The 18,224-nt window shown below is 34.1% G+C and overlaps 1 protein-coding gene across 13 annotated transcripts in view; it reads right to left on the bottom strand.

Annotated features, from left to right (window-relative positions):
• The window catches only part of AGFG1 (ArfGAP with FG repeats 1), a 79,226-nt gene that overhangs the window by 20,109 nt on the left and 40,893 nt on the right, over positions 1 to 18,224 (bottom strand). For 6 of the 13 annotated variants that reach the window (XM_027588450.2, XM_027588449.2, XM_027588452.2 and 3 more), the window contains exons 3-8: positions 15,376 to 15,491; positions 11,757 to 11,919; positions 10,566 to 10,719; positions 2,726 to 2,845; positions 1,974 to 2,045; positions 399 to 608 (exon numbers count right to left, since the gene is read on the bottom strand). In XM_027588450.2, the coding sequence (XP_027444251.1) occupies positions 399 to 608; positions 1,974 to 2,045; positions 2,726 to 2,845; positions 10,566 to 10,719; positions 11,757 to 11,919; positions 15,376 to 15,491 (835 nt within the window). The remainder of the gene's footprint in view (positions 1 to 398; positions 609 to 1,973; positions 2,046 to 2,725; positions 2,846 to 10,565; positions 10,720 to 11,756; positions 11,920 to 15,375; positions 15,492 to 18,224) is intronic. The other 7 variants (XM_027588456.2, XM_027588455.2, XM_027588458.2 and 4 more) reach the window with 2 other exon arrangements.

The raw sequence follows: 18,224 nt of genomic DNA, 5'->3' as shown, positions 1-18,224 counted from the left end.
TAATGGGTTTGGTTTTAAAATACCAAATTAATAGTAAAAATAGTTCAAACAAACATATTACAAAAACCACCATATAACCCTCCAATCAAAACTATTAATAGGATTTGTTGGACCTCTATGGCCTTCCAACAGTGAAGCATGCTAAGACAAAATTAAATTTTGTCAATTACTTTCTTTTAAAATTAGAAGTCTACAAATAGTTTCTAGGCCTTCCAAAAGGCCTATTATTGGATTATTTCACATTCAAAATATGGCAAATAGTCATGAACCTTTAGTATAGAGAAAATTTCTTCCCAACTATGAAAACCATAACGACCTTCAACTGTAATAAATGCAACCAAATTTAGAGGACTGTTTAATATACAAATTTGTTATTTATTTTGTTTAAACTTTAATACCTTGCCCAGCACTGAAGATATTGTCTAAATTAGCAAGTGCTGCATATTTGTCTGTAGTCTGTAGACCAGCTTTGTTCGTTGAAACTTTACTAATAGCTGATGCTGTTTGATGACTCTGGGAAGTATTGAAGGTTCCAAAATCAGCACTGGAGGATTTGGGGAAGTTATCAAAATGAGCAAAATTAGCATTTACTGATCCAGCACTTCCACCTGTAACAGAATAAACAAAACACTTGAAATTTCTAGACTTCTCCTAAAATCCCTTGATAGATTATATGATTTCTTCCTTAATTAAGTGTTCTATAAGCAATCCTACTGGCAAATGGCATTTAATTTTAATCATCTACATAGAACTTTTTATAATTTGGGAAACTACATTTTCAAAGGCCCTGGCAACACGTAGGGTTACTATGTGGAATTATCTACCCTCAAGTAAAGACTATAATTCACAGAAGAGTAACTCCTTGCTACCGGGTTTGAGACTCAGTTATTTTATAAACTATTCAGCTATCTATATACTATCACCTTTTATTAGTTCTCCCTAAATGGACTCCATAAGCAAGACGCAAAGTATACTATAAGCTCTTGTAGCTCCAAAAGAGACATGGTTGAAACAAATCCCAGGGTAGAGATTTAAAATGTTTAAGATGTACCATTTTGATCCACAATATCTTAAAAAGTGGTCTTTGAGCTTTAGGCTTATTTTTGTACTTAAAGAGCTAATATTTAATTCCACATAATAATTTAATGTACATATAATATCATGAGTGTCCTCAGTAAAATCATGCCCTATTATTCAGTTCAAGGAATAAAAGTTATAGTGCACAATGTATAATCTAAATATCATACCAATTTTTTAATTTATAGATCACAATTCACCTAATGGTCACTACTGTATATATTCTGCTAAGATTTTAAAGACTGTTCTATACACTAGAAAGTTCCTATCTTTTGTACTTTTGAAGTACTATCAAAAGACTAAAGCCAGACTATTTCATTCTATGCTTTTGACGCTACACTGTTGGTATTAGTTCTTTACACCTACATATTAGTTTCAGCAATCAAAATCGTATATACATATACCTATATAATAAATGATAGCAAAGCTCAATTACAGGTATTTTAAAAAACAGAAAGATACAGCCCTATTTTAAAAAAGAGAACACAAACACTTTACCATCAACTAGTATTATAGACATTGTAAAATTTATACTGATAAAATTTCTTTCAGGAATTAAACTCCAGTTGTTTTCAATCAAACTAAGTAAGGTGTGTTGGTATTTAACATTGTGATCTGTTACAAGTAGCTGGTGAACAAAATACATAATACTAAGCTTTCAAAATCTGATGAAATTTACTTCAAATTATTAAAAACTACATCATTAAATCAACTCTTTTATTGTATACTACTGTGTTCTCTCAGTCTCAGTTTAGTAATAGTGAAGAGAGAATAAAAGTGAGAATTTCAGAATGATTATCATTAAGAGATGAGTAACATTCTATAATTGAGAAATCCATGGAACAACATAAAACATACAAATTAGTAAAAGATGCCTACTTGACAACAGAACTTACTGTTGGAAGCCTGGAGAGGAAAAGCTGAAGTAAATTCACCAAAACTGCAGCTAGATGAAAGCATTCTAAATGCTGGACAGCCAGAAATTATGTAAATGATGGAATTTAAAGAAGAAAAAAAAAAGAAAATTGAAAGAAAAGTCTATAAGACAATACAGAGTTAAAACTTGAAAGAAAAATAATCAGCCAAAGATCTAAAGGAGGGTTCAATGAGATTCTGAAAACAATAGTTTATGGGAGAGCACTCAATGCTTAAAGACCGATTCCTGCACAGAAAACTATTTCCAGTCCGATGAGAGTGACTGTTCAGTCATCTCCTTTTGTATACTAGTATTTATCTTCTCAAGCTTGCTGCCCTGAAAACTATTTATATTTCTATGGAAGTGATCCATTAGCTTCCTTTATTCAATGTGTTCTGTGAATTTAAAAAATGTAAAATTTAAAAAATTAAATTTTTAGCACTGTAATGCTCCTGTGCATAAAGAAATTTAAGGAAAATTCATATGCAGGAAAAGGAAGAGAACAGACACTGTGAATCAGACAACACACCAGAAAGTTAAAAAAAAAAAAAAAACACACAAAACAGATGAACATAGAAAAAAAGATTTCAGGTTTCCCCAGAGCTTTATAAGGATAGAACTATTTGAAAATCAAATAATTATAGAATTTAAGTTTAGAATAATTTTTCAAACTACATCTAGAGAGTTTTGTTTCAAAGTAAACATTAAAGCATAATGCCGGAGAAGCTCTACCTGTAGTTTGGGGCTGAAAAGGAGAGTGACTCGCTGTGGGGAAACCTCCAAAATTACTCGAACCACTAGACTGTCCAAATGCATCAAAGTTTGCAAAATCTGCATTTGCAGAATTCTGAGCTGTAAATGGTAAGGAACAATATATGTTAATGAATATGAAAATTATAAATGAAAAATATGACAAATGAAATTTTATGAAAAGTTTGTCTCACAACTCACTTTAAAGAGAATTCATTTAGAAATCAAATCTTAAATCCTATCAGTGTTTATTTAACCCAGTTTCAAGCAATTCATTAGAAAGTATCCAAAAATTTCCCCGAAAACACTTTGTATAACGATAATGTATACACAATACCCTTTGAACAACCTCAGGAATAGTACAGTAAAAGTGATTCTATTAAAGGAAACTCTAAGAGCATTAAATACATGAATTACAGTAAAGCAGAGATATAGCATATAGATTACATTCTGGAAAATTCAGATTTAAAATGGTAGTAAGTGATTCATCAGCTATGTGAATCTAAAATAATGATACAAAGAAGGTTAAATATTCTTTTTGGTTTTTTTCTAAGTTTACAAGTATTTTACACCATGGCATATGAAAATTAAAAAACTGAATGTATAACAAGGACATGATTGTCAAATAAATCAGAGATATCCACATTCTGTTTAGAAACCTGCCATTCTTCACAGATACTAAAATTTGAAAAATGATGAAAACAGTAAAAATGTATAACATTAGTGTACTTCAGACTCAGTGAAAAAGACCAACTGGTATTTTCCCACAGATCATCAACATAAGAGCAAATTTTTAGGCTTCTCTAAACTTAAAATATGTAGCTAAGTAAAATAATTCAAAAGATTTTTTTTAAAGGCAAAAACGGATGCTGAATAAACTTTTTATAGAGAATATGATGAGAAGTGGTTGGTATGCAGGAAAGGGAATGCTAAGTGGGAAGAATGAAAAGCATGCCCAAAAGATAAAGGTTAAATGCCATTAACATAGTAAAAGTCAGCCACTTCAAATTCTTTGCAGGCAATTTCACTTCAAGGAAGTTTTCATAAAGGAATAATCTTGTAAATGAATATGGTTACATCTAACAGCTAAATAACATGTGTTTTATAATAATGAAAAAAATTAAAAACTCAAATGGCCAGTAATGAGGGATCATTTAAATATATTATGAAATATCATACAAAGAAATATAAGGCAGCCGTTTAAAAAAAAACACATAGAATATGTAGTCCTATTCAAAAATGCTTATGACAAAGTAAATAAGACAAACAGGTTAATAAATTCCAAATACATTTTCATTTGCCAATTTTGTTAGCATGGTATCACGGGCACAGAAAATCGGTATTTTTGTTAACTCAAAGTAGTGAATTTTCAGATTGGTATCATTTTCTCCTTTGCTTAAGTTTACTAAGCTTTTGCAATAAATATGTATTCTAATTTATACAAACCAAAAAAGTTACTAAACAAGAAATTTTCTACTAACAAAGTAAAATATTATTCTAGGAAGATAATCAGGAGAATTTACAGCATTTCATGTAGTTATTCCTTTGTGTCTGTCTGAAAGGGTGTGACTGCAGCAGGGGGTACACCTAACATAGACCTCTGTTTACTAGACACCTATGGCACCGCCCTTCCTACGTCCTCACACCCAGCACTTCTGAGGTGGAAATGCTATGCTCTATATACATATCACTGCTCACACTTTGTTCTTGAAAACCGTTCTTAAACACATTTGTCCTGGCTCTCAAACATTACACAGAGGTATCTAAATTAAAAGCCTGCTTATCATGTAACAAAATAAATTTTGTATTTTCTGGATACTCTGAAATCTTTTATTATTTCTTATTAACATAGTAAGATTCAATTTATCAGCTGAGATTTTACTTTCCCAAAAATAAACACAATGAAAGATATACTAATAAATAAAGGACCAATATAATGAAAAATATTTTGAAAGAAATATCAACACAAGTTTAAACAATAAATAAAGTTTAAACCCAGTTACCATTTAGTATAATCAAATAAGTTTGTGAAAAGGGAATCCAAAATAATCAGAGAATTCCATCCTAACATAAAAACCGTACAGCCTTGGACAAGTCCCCTAATTCCTCAGGCTCTACCAGTTTTTTCACTAGATGACCTGTACTTGTAAATCCAGCAGTATGACTCTACAGCTTATAAGACAACAGGAATGAATTTTTAAGAACTGTGGAATACTAGACCCAGAAGAGGAAAATTCTACTAAAAGACAAAAGAAGTCGCATATTTAACATACAGATAATATAACTATCAACCAAAAGAATAAAAGAATATGGTATAGAAGTTCTCAAATTTAGAGCTGGTTATATTGCAAAAGACAAGTTCTAAGTTTTTTGAACAATTTAGCTGTGCATCTGAGAATAAATGAAATGCATCTATACATTGGAGAAAAAGGAATTAGGTCCCTAAGCTGGTTTATCACTGATAACCTCGAATATATGTGAATATGCAGTCTATAATAATACACACTATATTTAACTTACATTTAGACCACTATAGGGAAAATATATATTTAACATGTTTCAAACATCATCAGGAAACAAATCAGTTCAACAATCCATTTTGTTAGTCAAGTCTATTTTATCACATTTGTAAACACTGGTGTTTTCCAACCGGAGCACCAAACACGTTAATCAAGTATTTATTCATTATAGCAAAGCAGGACTTTGTAATACTTCTTTCAGTTTTTACATGGAGACATTGAATCTACTCAGTTGTCTTCAACAAATGGTTATAGTAACTTTTAAAATTGATAAGTACTGTCGAATGACATTTTAGAAACAATTCTGGAAATTAAACACTAATAAATTCAGTAATAACAAAAATTACTAATGTGGAACCTCAAGCAATCTCTATACAAAGAAATATAAACTGAACAGAATGTAACAAATCAGTAAAGATTTTTTTTTAAATGTAATCTTACCTCAAAAAGCACAAGGAAGTAATCTCAGTTTAAGAATTTAAGGCACTAAAGTTAATGAGCCTAAATCTTGCTGAGAATTGTCTTTCCTCTCCAGTGAGATAGGGTACTTATGAGAAAGGAAGATAAACCTAGAGACCAGAGACAGAAACTGACTGCCTTCATCAAATTCAGCTGAATTTGTTTCACCTACATATTTAAATTCTTTTTCATCAACCCCAACACTTAGAAACAAAACACTGCACATTAAATAAACAAGCTTTCTTACTTCTCTTAAAAGAAAATCAGTGTTATCTGGTAATCCGGACCCTATATATCCATGTGTCAACAGGGGATTAGAACATCCCCCTTCCACAATGCATTACATTACTCACTTGTGTTAAATGGGTGGCAAGACAATGAAGTTTAACATCCATCCCTAGTACAAGGTGTGACAAAAATCAATGACAGTTTATAGTTCATAGGTTTGTGAGAGGTTTATTACCAAGCAAAGTAACTATTAAATTCTGTAGGTTAATTATGTTTCTAACTGAGAAGTACTTCTGTAGAAGATGACTTTTCCTGAACACAGCAATAATCCCACCACTGATACACATCTTCACATACCATGTCAGCCAGGATGTTCAGAGGAAGGGTGAAGACGTCTGGCTTTTAAGCCATTAAACTATCTGAAAACATACAGGTTTCCCTATAAAATAATGCTAACTAGATTGGCATATCTGAATAATTATCATTTGCTATTGAAAGTTCCATCATATCAATCTGTACACGAGAAAATTTTCACCTAAAGAGGTTTTTTAAGAGGTGCCTGGGTAACTCAACTCAGTTGGCTGGGCGTCCAACTCTTAGGTTTTGGCTCAGGTCATGATCCCTTGGGAGACTCTGCTTGAGGATGCTCTCCCTGCCCCCCTCCACCTGCTGCACGCATGCTCGCTCACATGCCCTCTCTCTCTAATAAACAAATCTTAAAAAAAAAAAAAAACTTAAAAAAAAAAAAAAGAAAATTTCAGGGTGCCAACTCAGCTATCAATGACTTTGTATTTGTGGACCATACATGGAAAAATAAAGATTCAGGGTTCTTGTAAAGGCTAGGGGAAAAGACATAGAATGGAAAAAGAGGAAATAAATGAATAATTTTATTAGCTTCTTCTTGTAGCATGTGTATATATTTTATTCTGGAATCAAATGAGTTTTTTTTTTTAAAGATTTTATTTATTTATTTGACAGAGAGAGACAGCGAGAGAGGGAACACAAGCAGGGGGAGTGGGAGAGGGAGAAGCAGGCTTCCTGCAGGGCAGGGAGCCTGATGTGGGACTCGATTCCAGGACCCTGGGATCATGACCTGAGCCGAAGGCAAATGCTTAACGACTGAGCCACCCAGGTGCCCATCAAATGAAGTTTTTTTTAAAAAAGGTGATTTAAGTGTGCATTCGTAAATAAGAACTTTAGGCTAAAAAACTACTCCTCTTAGGCAACCTAACCTAACTGACATGGTTATTAAACTATATCCTCACAGACCCATCTTTCCTACCATTTCCATCACATGTGGAAAAGAGACAAAATAGTTAAGATCTACTATCTTCTAACAATCTGATAAAATTACAGGTTTCATTTCTTTCCTTTTTTCTTTAACATATTCTACAATTAAATAATGGCTATTATTTTTCAACAAGCATTTTAAAGGAGTTACTGATGCTATGAGTAAAATCATGGTACCAAGCAGCTTGTAGAGCCGCAATGACCTGTATAGCTACTTCTGGCTCACAAGGCTACCTGGAAGAGTATAGCATTAATTCCCTGAATGGTGAATATTCACAAATTGCATTTAAAGACAAAAACACAAGGGAAACATGAAATAAGTTGCAAATTTACAAAAGAGCCTGGTAGTTACTTATCAATCACTTCAAATTATGTATCAGGAAGTGTAAAACTGAGATAAACGCAAACTGTTCATGAATTACAGAAGGTTCACTCTATATTCTATTCTCTGATTCTTCAACTCCTTTTGCCAGCATTCAAAAGCAACAGGGGGCAACATAAGAGCTGGGGCTCCTCTTTAGTCAGAGGAGACTGGCTACGGACGTGGAGGGTGAAGGGGAAAAAGTCTCTCCCGGTTTCCTGGGCTTTTCGCTGCAGAGCTAACACAGAAGGGAAAGCCATCACAGCCCCAACATCTTAAGCTCCCTGACTTCTTACCCTTCTCAGTACAATCTTTGCTGAAAAAGAGCCCCTCTTCATCCTAGGATCCCTTTTTAAAGCAAACACACACACAAACATAATATAAGTTACACCATAATTTCCTTCTGTAGCAGGCCCTTAGAAAATTCTTTCATTAATATTTATTTTCTCATTAATATTTAAAAGAAAAAGTTCCTTTAATGCTTGCTAGAAAGAAATGTGGCTGAAGAGCAGCTTTTCCATAATTTTTCGAACTATCTTAAGCAGTACATTTTGGGGGGGTGTATATATGTATATATGTTATACTTTATACCCTTATTATCCAACTATATAAACCAGGTCATCAAATTAAAAAGACGAACAGCATCACAATCTCATAGGTGAGTAAAAGAACGTAAAATAAGTTCTAAAATACAAATAGGAAATCAATTCTGTAAGTGCTAGTTTCTGCTATGCTCACAAAATAGTGAAATACAAGTTTTAGATAGTCGTGAATTTTTCTTGATTATATAATTAAAATTATGAAAATGACTGACAAAGAAACAATAAAAAACATTAGCTAATACCCCATACAGTCATGCAAAAATATAAAGCAAAGTTTCAAATAATCAAATAAAAGGACTACAAAATGACTAAATCAATTCTTAATTTTAGTGCTCCACATTCGGTTTGATGCTTACTCAACCATTCACAAATGCAGACAGGTAAATTTTCTGTGACATACACATCAAAGCTTACTGGCATCCAAAACATTATTTCACACATATCTCTGATATATACAATGCAGGCTTTCAGACCGTTTACATCAGACCTTATTTTTTGTCTTTTTTTAAATTTTATTATGTTCTGTTAATCACCATATATTACATCATTAAGTTTTTGATGTAGTGTTCCAGGACTCATTGTTTGCGTATAACACCCAGTGCTCCATGCAGTATGTGCCCTCTTTAATACCCATCACCAGGCTAACCCATTCCCACACCCCTCTAGAACCCTCAATGTTTCTCAGAGTCCACAGTCTCTCGTGGTTGCCGCCCCCCTGGATTTCCCCCCCTTCATTTTTCCCTTCCTACTATCTTCTTTTTTTTAACATATAATGTATTATTTGTTTCAGACCTTATTTAAAAAAGTAGAAGGAAGCATAAAGAAACAACTCTAAAGACTACTCCCATTCTGACTCCAAAGCCTATTTCTTTTCACATTATGCCATTTCACTGTCCATTGTAATTATTTACTATTACAATTAGAAAGGCACAAATGAATTCATCTATACTTTAATAATCAATTTTTAAATATTACTTAGGTAACTGCAAGGTTTATATATTCATTTACAAAACAAAACTCCATAATTTCTAATTTCTGCTAAAGTACATTTAACTCTTTGTAACAAACATGAGAAATCTGGGAATAAAAAAAGAAGTCATATCTTCTAGAGCCAACCTGAAGATACTGCTACTCTAAAGATGGGATAATATGAATATCAATAAAGATAATAATGACAACAGATCTGAGATGTAGCAAATGTTAAATCTATGAATCCATAATGATATGAAACAAAAAACAGATCATCATTAAAATATGGTGGGGTTTCAACTCATTCTGATATGTGACTGGTCAGAATCAGTCATATAGTAACTTTCCTATACAAATTATACCATTGGATAACTGAAGATTTTTGAAGAAATATTTCAGCTCATAAATGAAGGAATGATAAAATCTAGAATATCAAAAAAAAAAAAAAAAAAATCTAGAATATCAACATTTTGCATAATGGACCCAGGCATGGAGCATCAATAGCTCACATTACAAAAACAGAAACCGTCAATAATATGTGCCTCTGAAACCGTAAGTAGCAGGTTTGCACCCCGCCAAAAAAATAGCCTGTAACAGATCATATATCTAGAACCAACTATCAATGTATAGAGAATACAGAGAGAGGAACCTGTTAAGGGACCCCACAGTGGTGCACTCAACAAATTCAGAGTAAAATCAACTACATACTCTATAGGACAAATAACCTGATTTCTTCAATAAATAACAGAGGAGAAAACAGAAATGGAGGAAGAACCCACAGACTATGTGATATATCTCACAAATGCAGTGTGTACACCTTATTTGAATAAACTCAGTGTGTGTTTGTCTGAACTGGAATGGAAAATTTGAATAGCGACTAATGAATAATAATAATTAATTATTATTAAGGAGTGATAATACTACTGTGGTTATGTTTAACAAAGTTCTTCTGTTTTATAGATACATATAAAATATTTAGGGATAAACAAATATATCTAAAATTGCTTCAAAATAATTAAGAGGAGCAATGTAAGGAGTAGAATAACAAATGAAACCAGATTAGGCATAAGCAATGAGTACACAACGGTTCTATTACCTGGTCACTTCTGAGTATTTGCAATTTTCCATATTAAAAGGGTGAAAAAATACATTAAAAAGTCTTTCCCCATTTTTCTTTGGAAAGAGGTCATGTCAGTATCTGACATTAAGTATAATCTCTTCTGTGATTAAAAAAGCACCAGAGTTACATGGCTACATATTACATGTCAACAGCTTTGAGGGCCCACCCCCTCAATAGAACACATTTACTGATATTTAAGTTTTAAAAAGAATGGATGTTTCTCAGTGCTAATATACGTGTCTGGTAAAAAGCTGTTGGGGAAAAATACACGTACCTGCGTGACTGTTGAAATGTGCAAAGTTAGCAAAATTGGCTGTAGCTGTTGATTGAGGTGCTGGAGCAGCAAAGATGTCTGAGCCAAGATCACTTAAAAGGTCAAACTGCTTCTTTTCCTGCTGCTGCCCTTGAGAGCGACCTACAACTGGAGACTATAAACCACATATTAACTATAAAGAGCTTCCTGTCAGATCTGCTACATTTTTTTACTACTATTTCCAATTCACCAAGTTTAACACACAGTTTTAAAGATTACATAATCTTTTATCTGTAGTTTTGAATACTTTGCTATTTTCCGAAGAGCACAAATTTTCAACATCTATTTCCAAATTATCTCTCAATTCTAAGTACAAAGTCAAAGGCAAAAAAAACACTGTATTACAACAGTTGTTACACCTTCTAACACAAGACAGACTTACCACTAAGAGAGCAATGATAAGACTGTCACAAAACACATCCTTTATATGATGGGAAGAGTACAACATACTGACTTAACCCTTCTCTTTATTTTTGACTCAAACCTCTTGTGAAAACTGAGTAATTTTATCCAGATGCCCGAGTGCGCATTATTAAAAAGGGTAGGCTTTCATTCAAATAGTACTATGCCTCAGAACCATTCTTGCGTAGGGCAGACATTGTAAAGCCAGACAGGAAAAAATTTGTCACAGCTCAGTCAATTGTAATAAAGTGCAGAAACACTAACTTTTTTACCAAGTTATGAAAAGACTTCAGTCTGTTTAGTTTTTTAAAATAAGGTATGTAATGCAAAGCCACCTGTATTTCGATGATAAACATGCTTCACAACCAGGCAGGGAAAAAATTCTACTGCTTAAGAAATTCCTTCTTGTAAAAGTCCATCACAGAGACTATACTGCTCTAACTCTGATGGTCCCCACAGAGTCGGGTTTTACTAAATTTAAGTTATATGATAGCTAGCTATTAACAACATTCCTGTATACCTTTACAAACCTGTGGAGCATTCAAAGAAACTCTAATTTGCAGAGCAAAAGAGAACAAAAATATGCACCTCCCAACCACTTAACCAAGATCCTTTTCATGTATTATAAACCTTTAGGACAGAACGCTGTTGGCATAAAGGTTTATGCTACTGTCTTAAAGAATTCTCAAATTCATGACACTCACTATCCTCCTTACGTGGAAGCCTCTACAAGACCTTAAGACTACTCACCTGACTAGGTGTGCCCTTATTTAAGTGCAGTGCTGGTGCTGAATCTCCTAAAAGAGACTTCAGTGGTTTGACCTCAGGTGTACTGCTTGTGCTACTGGCAGAGGACCCTGAAATAGATGCATGAACTGATGCCACCACTTTGGCTTGTTCTGGAGGGACGTACCTAAAACATATGAAAAATTAAGCAGGCAGTTACGTAAGAAAAATGTAGGGAATACTATGCTTAAAAATGATAAACTTAATTCTCATTTTTTTACGAGACTATTTCAACACTAATCTTATTTCAAAACCCTCTTAGAATTGATAGCTTAAGACTGCGCTTAATTGAAATACTCAGAAAGGATAATAAAGACTAACCACAAAACTTGTTTCAATTATTTACTTAACAATTTTTCTAAGAAAATAAATAAAATAACTGCTCTTTTTTTTAGCAAAAGAGCACCTACAGCTAGTCATCATGATGAACAGTTAAAACTCTTAATTTTTTAAAAACTAAACTATCGTAAGATCATAAATAACATTTGGGAAGAGAGCAGAAGAATGGGAAAATATTTATTATATTACAGTTAACAGTCTAAAATACAAAGGTCTGTTACAAGTCTAGGAGAATAAGATCAACAATGCAATTTTTAAATAAGCAGAAACAATTTACAAATGGAGACAGAGAAATGAAAATGCTTGTAACCTCATCAAAATGCAAATTAAAATTTCACATTTACTCCAAGCAAAATTTTATAAATTTTGTTATTTCCTACTAAAATATTATAAATAGGTATGCTCTGTGTCCCAGAAGTACAATTTCCAGAAACTTCTCCTTTGGGATTAATTGGATAAGTAACAAAGATACACGTGCATGCATGTTATCACAGCTCTCTTTATAATTTCAAAAAACTAGCTACATATCAAACACTCATCAGGAGAAAAATACTTAAAGGGGTTTTGTTAACATTTGTATAATAGAATGCTACATAGCTACTCTTGTTCTAACATGGAAAGATGTCCCTAAGACTATACAGGTCTTGCAGGTTTGATCTCAGTCATGTAAGTACAAGATTTACAGGAGGAAGAGAGTAAAGAAAGGAAAGAGAGGCAGTAAAAACATAATGCCCAAACACTGTCAATGCTAATCTCTAGGGCTGGGATCACATGAGAGCTTTAGTTCTATTTCTAGGTTTTGTCCCACTCTACCCTTCTTTCCACCCCCACCCCCCATATCACATGGGGGAGTAGGAAAACACAGTGGTTAAGAGCACCTATATGTTCTAGAGACAGAGATCAAATCCCAGCTCTACCACTCAGTAGCTATGAAACCTAGGGCAAACTACTTCACCCTTCGTGCCTCCAATTTTTCATCTATAAGATGGAGATATAGTTGCTAGGAGGTATAACTGAATTAACATTTGTGAATACTTAGAACAGTTCCTGGTACACGTGTATTAGCTACATAAGTGTTAGCTCTTATCAAATTATATAATAATGACAAACAATACACTGCTTTCCCAGTAAATGGGACAGATGTGATATGAAAATGGAAACAGGAAGTTATGCTTTCCCATAATCTGGTGTATTCACTGAGGATATCGTTTTATCAAAGGATAAAACCAGATAATACTATTTGGTTCAAAATACTCATCTGACTAAAAGTAAAGAAGCTAGGCTTGTGTAGCATAGAAGTGAGTTTGAAAACTGGTCAAACAATTTCAAAACGCCTTCAGATCTAAGACAACAATAACCTCAAGGTATTAAGTACAGTGAGGATTTTTAGGGAGACTGCATTTAGATAGTGCTGATGTCATGTTAAAAACCCACTGCACTGCGCTCTCATTACAAGTCCCAGGGATGGAGAAGTGTGGGTTTAAAATGCACAGGGCCTGGCCCACCTGACTGTGGGTCACTCCCTCTTGGTGCCCACCATTCAAGTGTGTCTTTGTATTATTCTTCTCATTAATACCCTGTTTCTCAGCAAGTAACATGAATTATAATTATTTGAGGTTTACAGTTATTTGGGTTATAGTCTGAATTACTAATTTTATAATTATTACCATCCTAAACGCAAGAAGGGAATCAATGGTTTTAAATCTATTAAGTCTTACTCATGCACACTTTCCTTTTGCGAGTTGAAAAATAAACCATCTGAAATCCCAGCTAAGTTCTATTCAAACTAACTTTCTGAGCTGGTAAAAACTGTTGGGAAAATCAAAATCAGGCTATAGCTATGCAAGGAGAAAGGTCTAACTACAGGATACAAGATCTTGGAAATTAAGAGCTGAAATGATAGAAGGATAATTTTACACTCCATTTTAAGAGAATCATTTATGCCACCATGTTTTTACTATTACTCCACCCTGAAAGATCTTCTTTCTTGATCTAAAATTTTACTAGTATGGGGGCGCCTGGGTGGCTCAGTCAGTTAAGCACCCAACTTCAGCTCAGGTCATGATCCCAGAGTCCCGGGATCAAGCCCCTCATCAGACTCCCTGCTCAGTGTGTAATCTGCTTCTCCCTCTGCCCCTCGCCCGGCTCTCATGCTCTCTCATGCTCTCTCACTCTCTCTCAAATAAATAAATAAAATCTTTAAAACTGTACCACTATGTTTTTATCTCCATTCATACTGAACGCATCTAGTGCCGCTGAACGTAGCCCTGGCTGTGACTATTCTTGCCTTGCAAAAAGTAGTCTCCTCTAGAAAATAAGAATCCAAAGTTCACAGAGCACACAAATCAAAGCCACTTCTTTCTACTGTGCTCACTGAAATAAAGTAGAGATATGTCACCCATGAACCATAGCAAGTACTCCCTCAGGATCCCCTGAGTTAAAATACAGCTCCTCGGGAAAACAAGAAACCATTTACCTCCTCCTTATCTGTTCCACCTATTTGTGACTCTCTCCTTAATTTTCTTAACCCCCCAAGAAGGAAATATATACCACTGAATAAAGAGTCTTAGTACACTGAATTGTGTTCATATAGTTAAAAATGATGATTCCAGAGTAGTCGAATATAGTTTTACAGACGTATTTCCTGCTCTGCTTTTTAAAGGGCTTTACTAGCCATATGTCTAACCTGTTTTAACTTCTTTGTAAAAATTAACATCTGATGGATTTAGTCAGGGGAGCATAAACACTCCCCTCTTAACCAGGTAGTAAAATGATTTCTTGGGTGAGAGGTGAGGATATTTTGATCAAAGACTTACTGCAAAATGCAATTAAGTGGATGGATTACTACACAAGAGCTTTAGCATAGTGCTTAGTATATAAAAGATGCTAAATACTTGCTAAACGAATGACAATTTTAAGGAAGAGGCTGTATAAAACTAGAATGTCTTGAGAAGCTAATAGGACTACAAAAGGATTAGAAGGAAGGATCCCTAACTTTCCAAAAAGGGGTAGGAGGCCTGGGATTAAGGAACAAGTTGCTGCTAGGCACAGGTGACTTAAGTCAAGGCTTTTAGAAACCAAATCCAACAAAATGCCAGAATATAATGAGGATCTATCTACCTACATACCTATTTCCTTATTTCCTATCTACCTATTTCCTTCCTTCCTTCCTTTTCAGATTAATCTTACCCATAATTAATGTGAGTTTGGGAGCCTTTGCTCTAAATACAAACTATTCACTCACCATCTTTTCTTTTCATACTTTTCTTGTAGGAACTCTTTCACTTTCTGTGGATCCCTGAAGTCTGGAATTGCTGAAGATCTATCATCAAATAATCCTAGCCAAATCTGTTTACAGACCTTTGGAAAGAATTAAAAAAACAAAAGTGTTAATTTCAACATCTTAACTTAATGAAATTTTAAGGGAAAATTAGGATTCTTTCAAAAAGCTAACCTACTTAATACCACTCCTTTCAATGAAAATATTTACCACAAAGAAAAATGAAGAAGCAACGAATGAAGTAAATTTATTTTAATATATTCCAGTCTGCAATAAAATCTTAGCAACAGCATTATAAAAAATAACATCTCACAGGGAAACTAATGAAATGGGATTTGAGGGGATTTGGGACTTTTGGGTCTTGAAATGACCATAAACTGTAAGCCCTGAACTAAGTCGTATACTTTTATAAACCTCAGTTCCTTCACCCATAAAACAGAGGAATTAGACCAGCAGCAATTTCATGGATCTTTGACAGATTAAAAAATCAACCAAAAAAGCGGCGCCTGATTTCAGTCAGTAGAGCATGTGACTCTTTCTTTAAAAAAAAAAAAAGACTTATCTATTTACTTATTTGAAAAAGAGAGAGCACACACATGCCTGTGCATGAACAGCGGGGGGCGGGGGGGGAGCATCAGAGGGAGAAGGAGAAAAGAGTCTTAAGCAGACTCTGCATTGAGCATGGAGCCAGACACAAGGCTCAATCCCAGGACCCTGAGATCACAACATGAGCCGAAACCAAGAGTCAGATGCTTAACCGACTACGCCACCACCCAGGTGCCTCTAGAGCATGTGACTCTTGATCTCAGGGTCATGAGTTCAAGCCCCATGCTGGATGAAGAAATGAAAAAAAAAAAAAAAACCAAATAAAAAGTACTAGAATCATAAATAATTTGAGCTTAAAGTATAATAACAATAACAAAAATACAAGGCAGATACAACTCTAGCTTTATAATCACCTCCTATGCTTTCTTACCCCTAATGGTTAAAATCTAAGAATCTGAGATATTTAACTTTTTATAAAAATTACAGAAATAAAATGATGCAGAACTCAGAACACAAAGAGCAGAGAAATATAAAGAAAAAACTGATAAGGTGGATTTCAAAATTTACAACTCTTGCTCTTCAAAAAAACTTAAAAGAAAAAATGAAAAGGCAAGCCACCAACTGATAAAAAGTACTGGCAAAATGCGTTCAGAACCTAAAAGAACATGAATCCAAAATACATTTAAAAATTTCTAAAACTCAATTACAAAAAACTTGTAAGAGTGGGCAGAGAAGTTGAACAGACACTTCACTAAAGACATACACATCACAAATAAGCAGCCCCAATCATGCAGAAAATAAAAACAACACCAAGACTCCACTACATAGAAACCCATAGATACCACTAGAGGGCTAAAAATAAAAAAATTAACCATATCATGTGTTGGTAACAATGTGGAACAACTGGAACTCTCAAAAATGTTCAAATGGTACAACCACTTTGGAAGACTGTTGACGATTTCTTAAAAGCTAAATATATACCTACCAGATGACCCAGCCATCGCACTTCTAAAGTATCTACCCAACAAAAATAAAAAAACACATGTCCACACTCAAATTTGTATACAATGTTCACAGCAGCTTTACAGATAATAACTCCGAAGTGGAAACAACCGAAAAGGTTCATCAATAGGTTGAATGGATCAATTTTGGAGTATCCAAGTAGGATACTACTCAGCAATTAAAAGGAATAAATTATTGATACAGGCAACTACATGAATAAACCTCAAGATAATTATGCTGACTGAGAAGCCAGATCCCCCTCTAAAGTATATACTGTATGATTCCACTCATTTATATTTTAGAAAATATAAACGTATCTATAATGACAGAAGGGAGATCAGCAGATACATTACAAATGGGCACAAAAAGAACTCTTCGGGATAATGAAAATGTATGTTGTCTTGTCACTATCGTGATGGTTTCACATATATCAAACTTCATCAAAATTGTATAGTTTAAATAAGCACAAGTTATTGTAATTATTCTTCAGTAAAGCTATGACACTAGTCCACGAGTTTCCAAAATTATATTGTTTTAAAAAACAACCAATTATTACACTGTGAAAAGAACAGTATCTAGCTTCAAAAAGCCCAAGATTTGAGGAATCAGGATGAAAAGCAGCAGCACACCTCTCAATCATACCCTGCTCACTGAAGTGGGTAAGGGAGAAAGGGGAACCAGAAAAAGGACTCACCCTTCTCCTCTATCTGGACCCCAAGCACATTTCAAGACAACTTTTCCTATGGTTCCCTCCTACTCCAGGCTCAGTACAGACACTATACCATCATTAAGGCAGGACAGCTGACACACATAAGGTCTAGGCTAAGGCACAATCTCATTATAAAAAATTTTCAGTGGCAAAAACCAAGCACAGTCACCCAGAAATGGTGATGCAACTTACTGCCGGAAATACCATCAACCCTGTAGAGGGCCAGTTTCTCCAAAAACTATTTAATAATTTAAAAAGAACCACATGGGACTCTCCTTAGTCAGAAACCTAATGATTCTCCAAAAATGTAATTTTTGAAAGATGCTGTGGCTTTACAATTACATTTATAAAGGGGGGATCAGAAGTTTCTAATTCTTCTATCTTAAAAATTCCCAAATGAGAAAACAAGAGACATGGTAATCATTTGCCCAAGGCCAAAGAATTATTAACTGTGACTGACACAATTAGTTCAGGACACTTTATGACATTTAAGTCATTACATTCCAAAAATCCCCATTAACTACCATATACAATTTTTTAAACTACAAATAGTGAA

Source organism: Zalophus californianus, chromosome 3, assembly GCF_009762305.2.
Source record: "Zalophus californianus isolate mZalCal1 chromosome 3, mZalCal1.pri.v2, whole genome shotgun sequence".
Classification (NCBI taxonomy): domain Eukaryota; kingdom Metazoa; phylum Chordata; class Mammalia; order Carnivora; family Otariidae; genus Zalophus; species Zalophus californianus.
The sequence above is the reverse complement of the archived record's forward strand: the minus strand, read 5'-3'. Positions and strand labels throughout refer to the sequence as shown.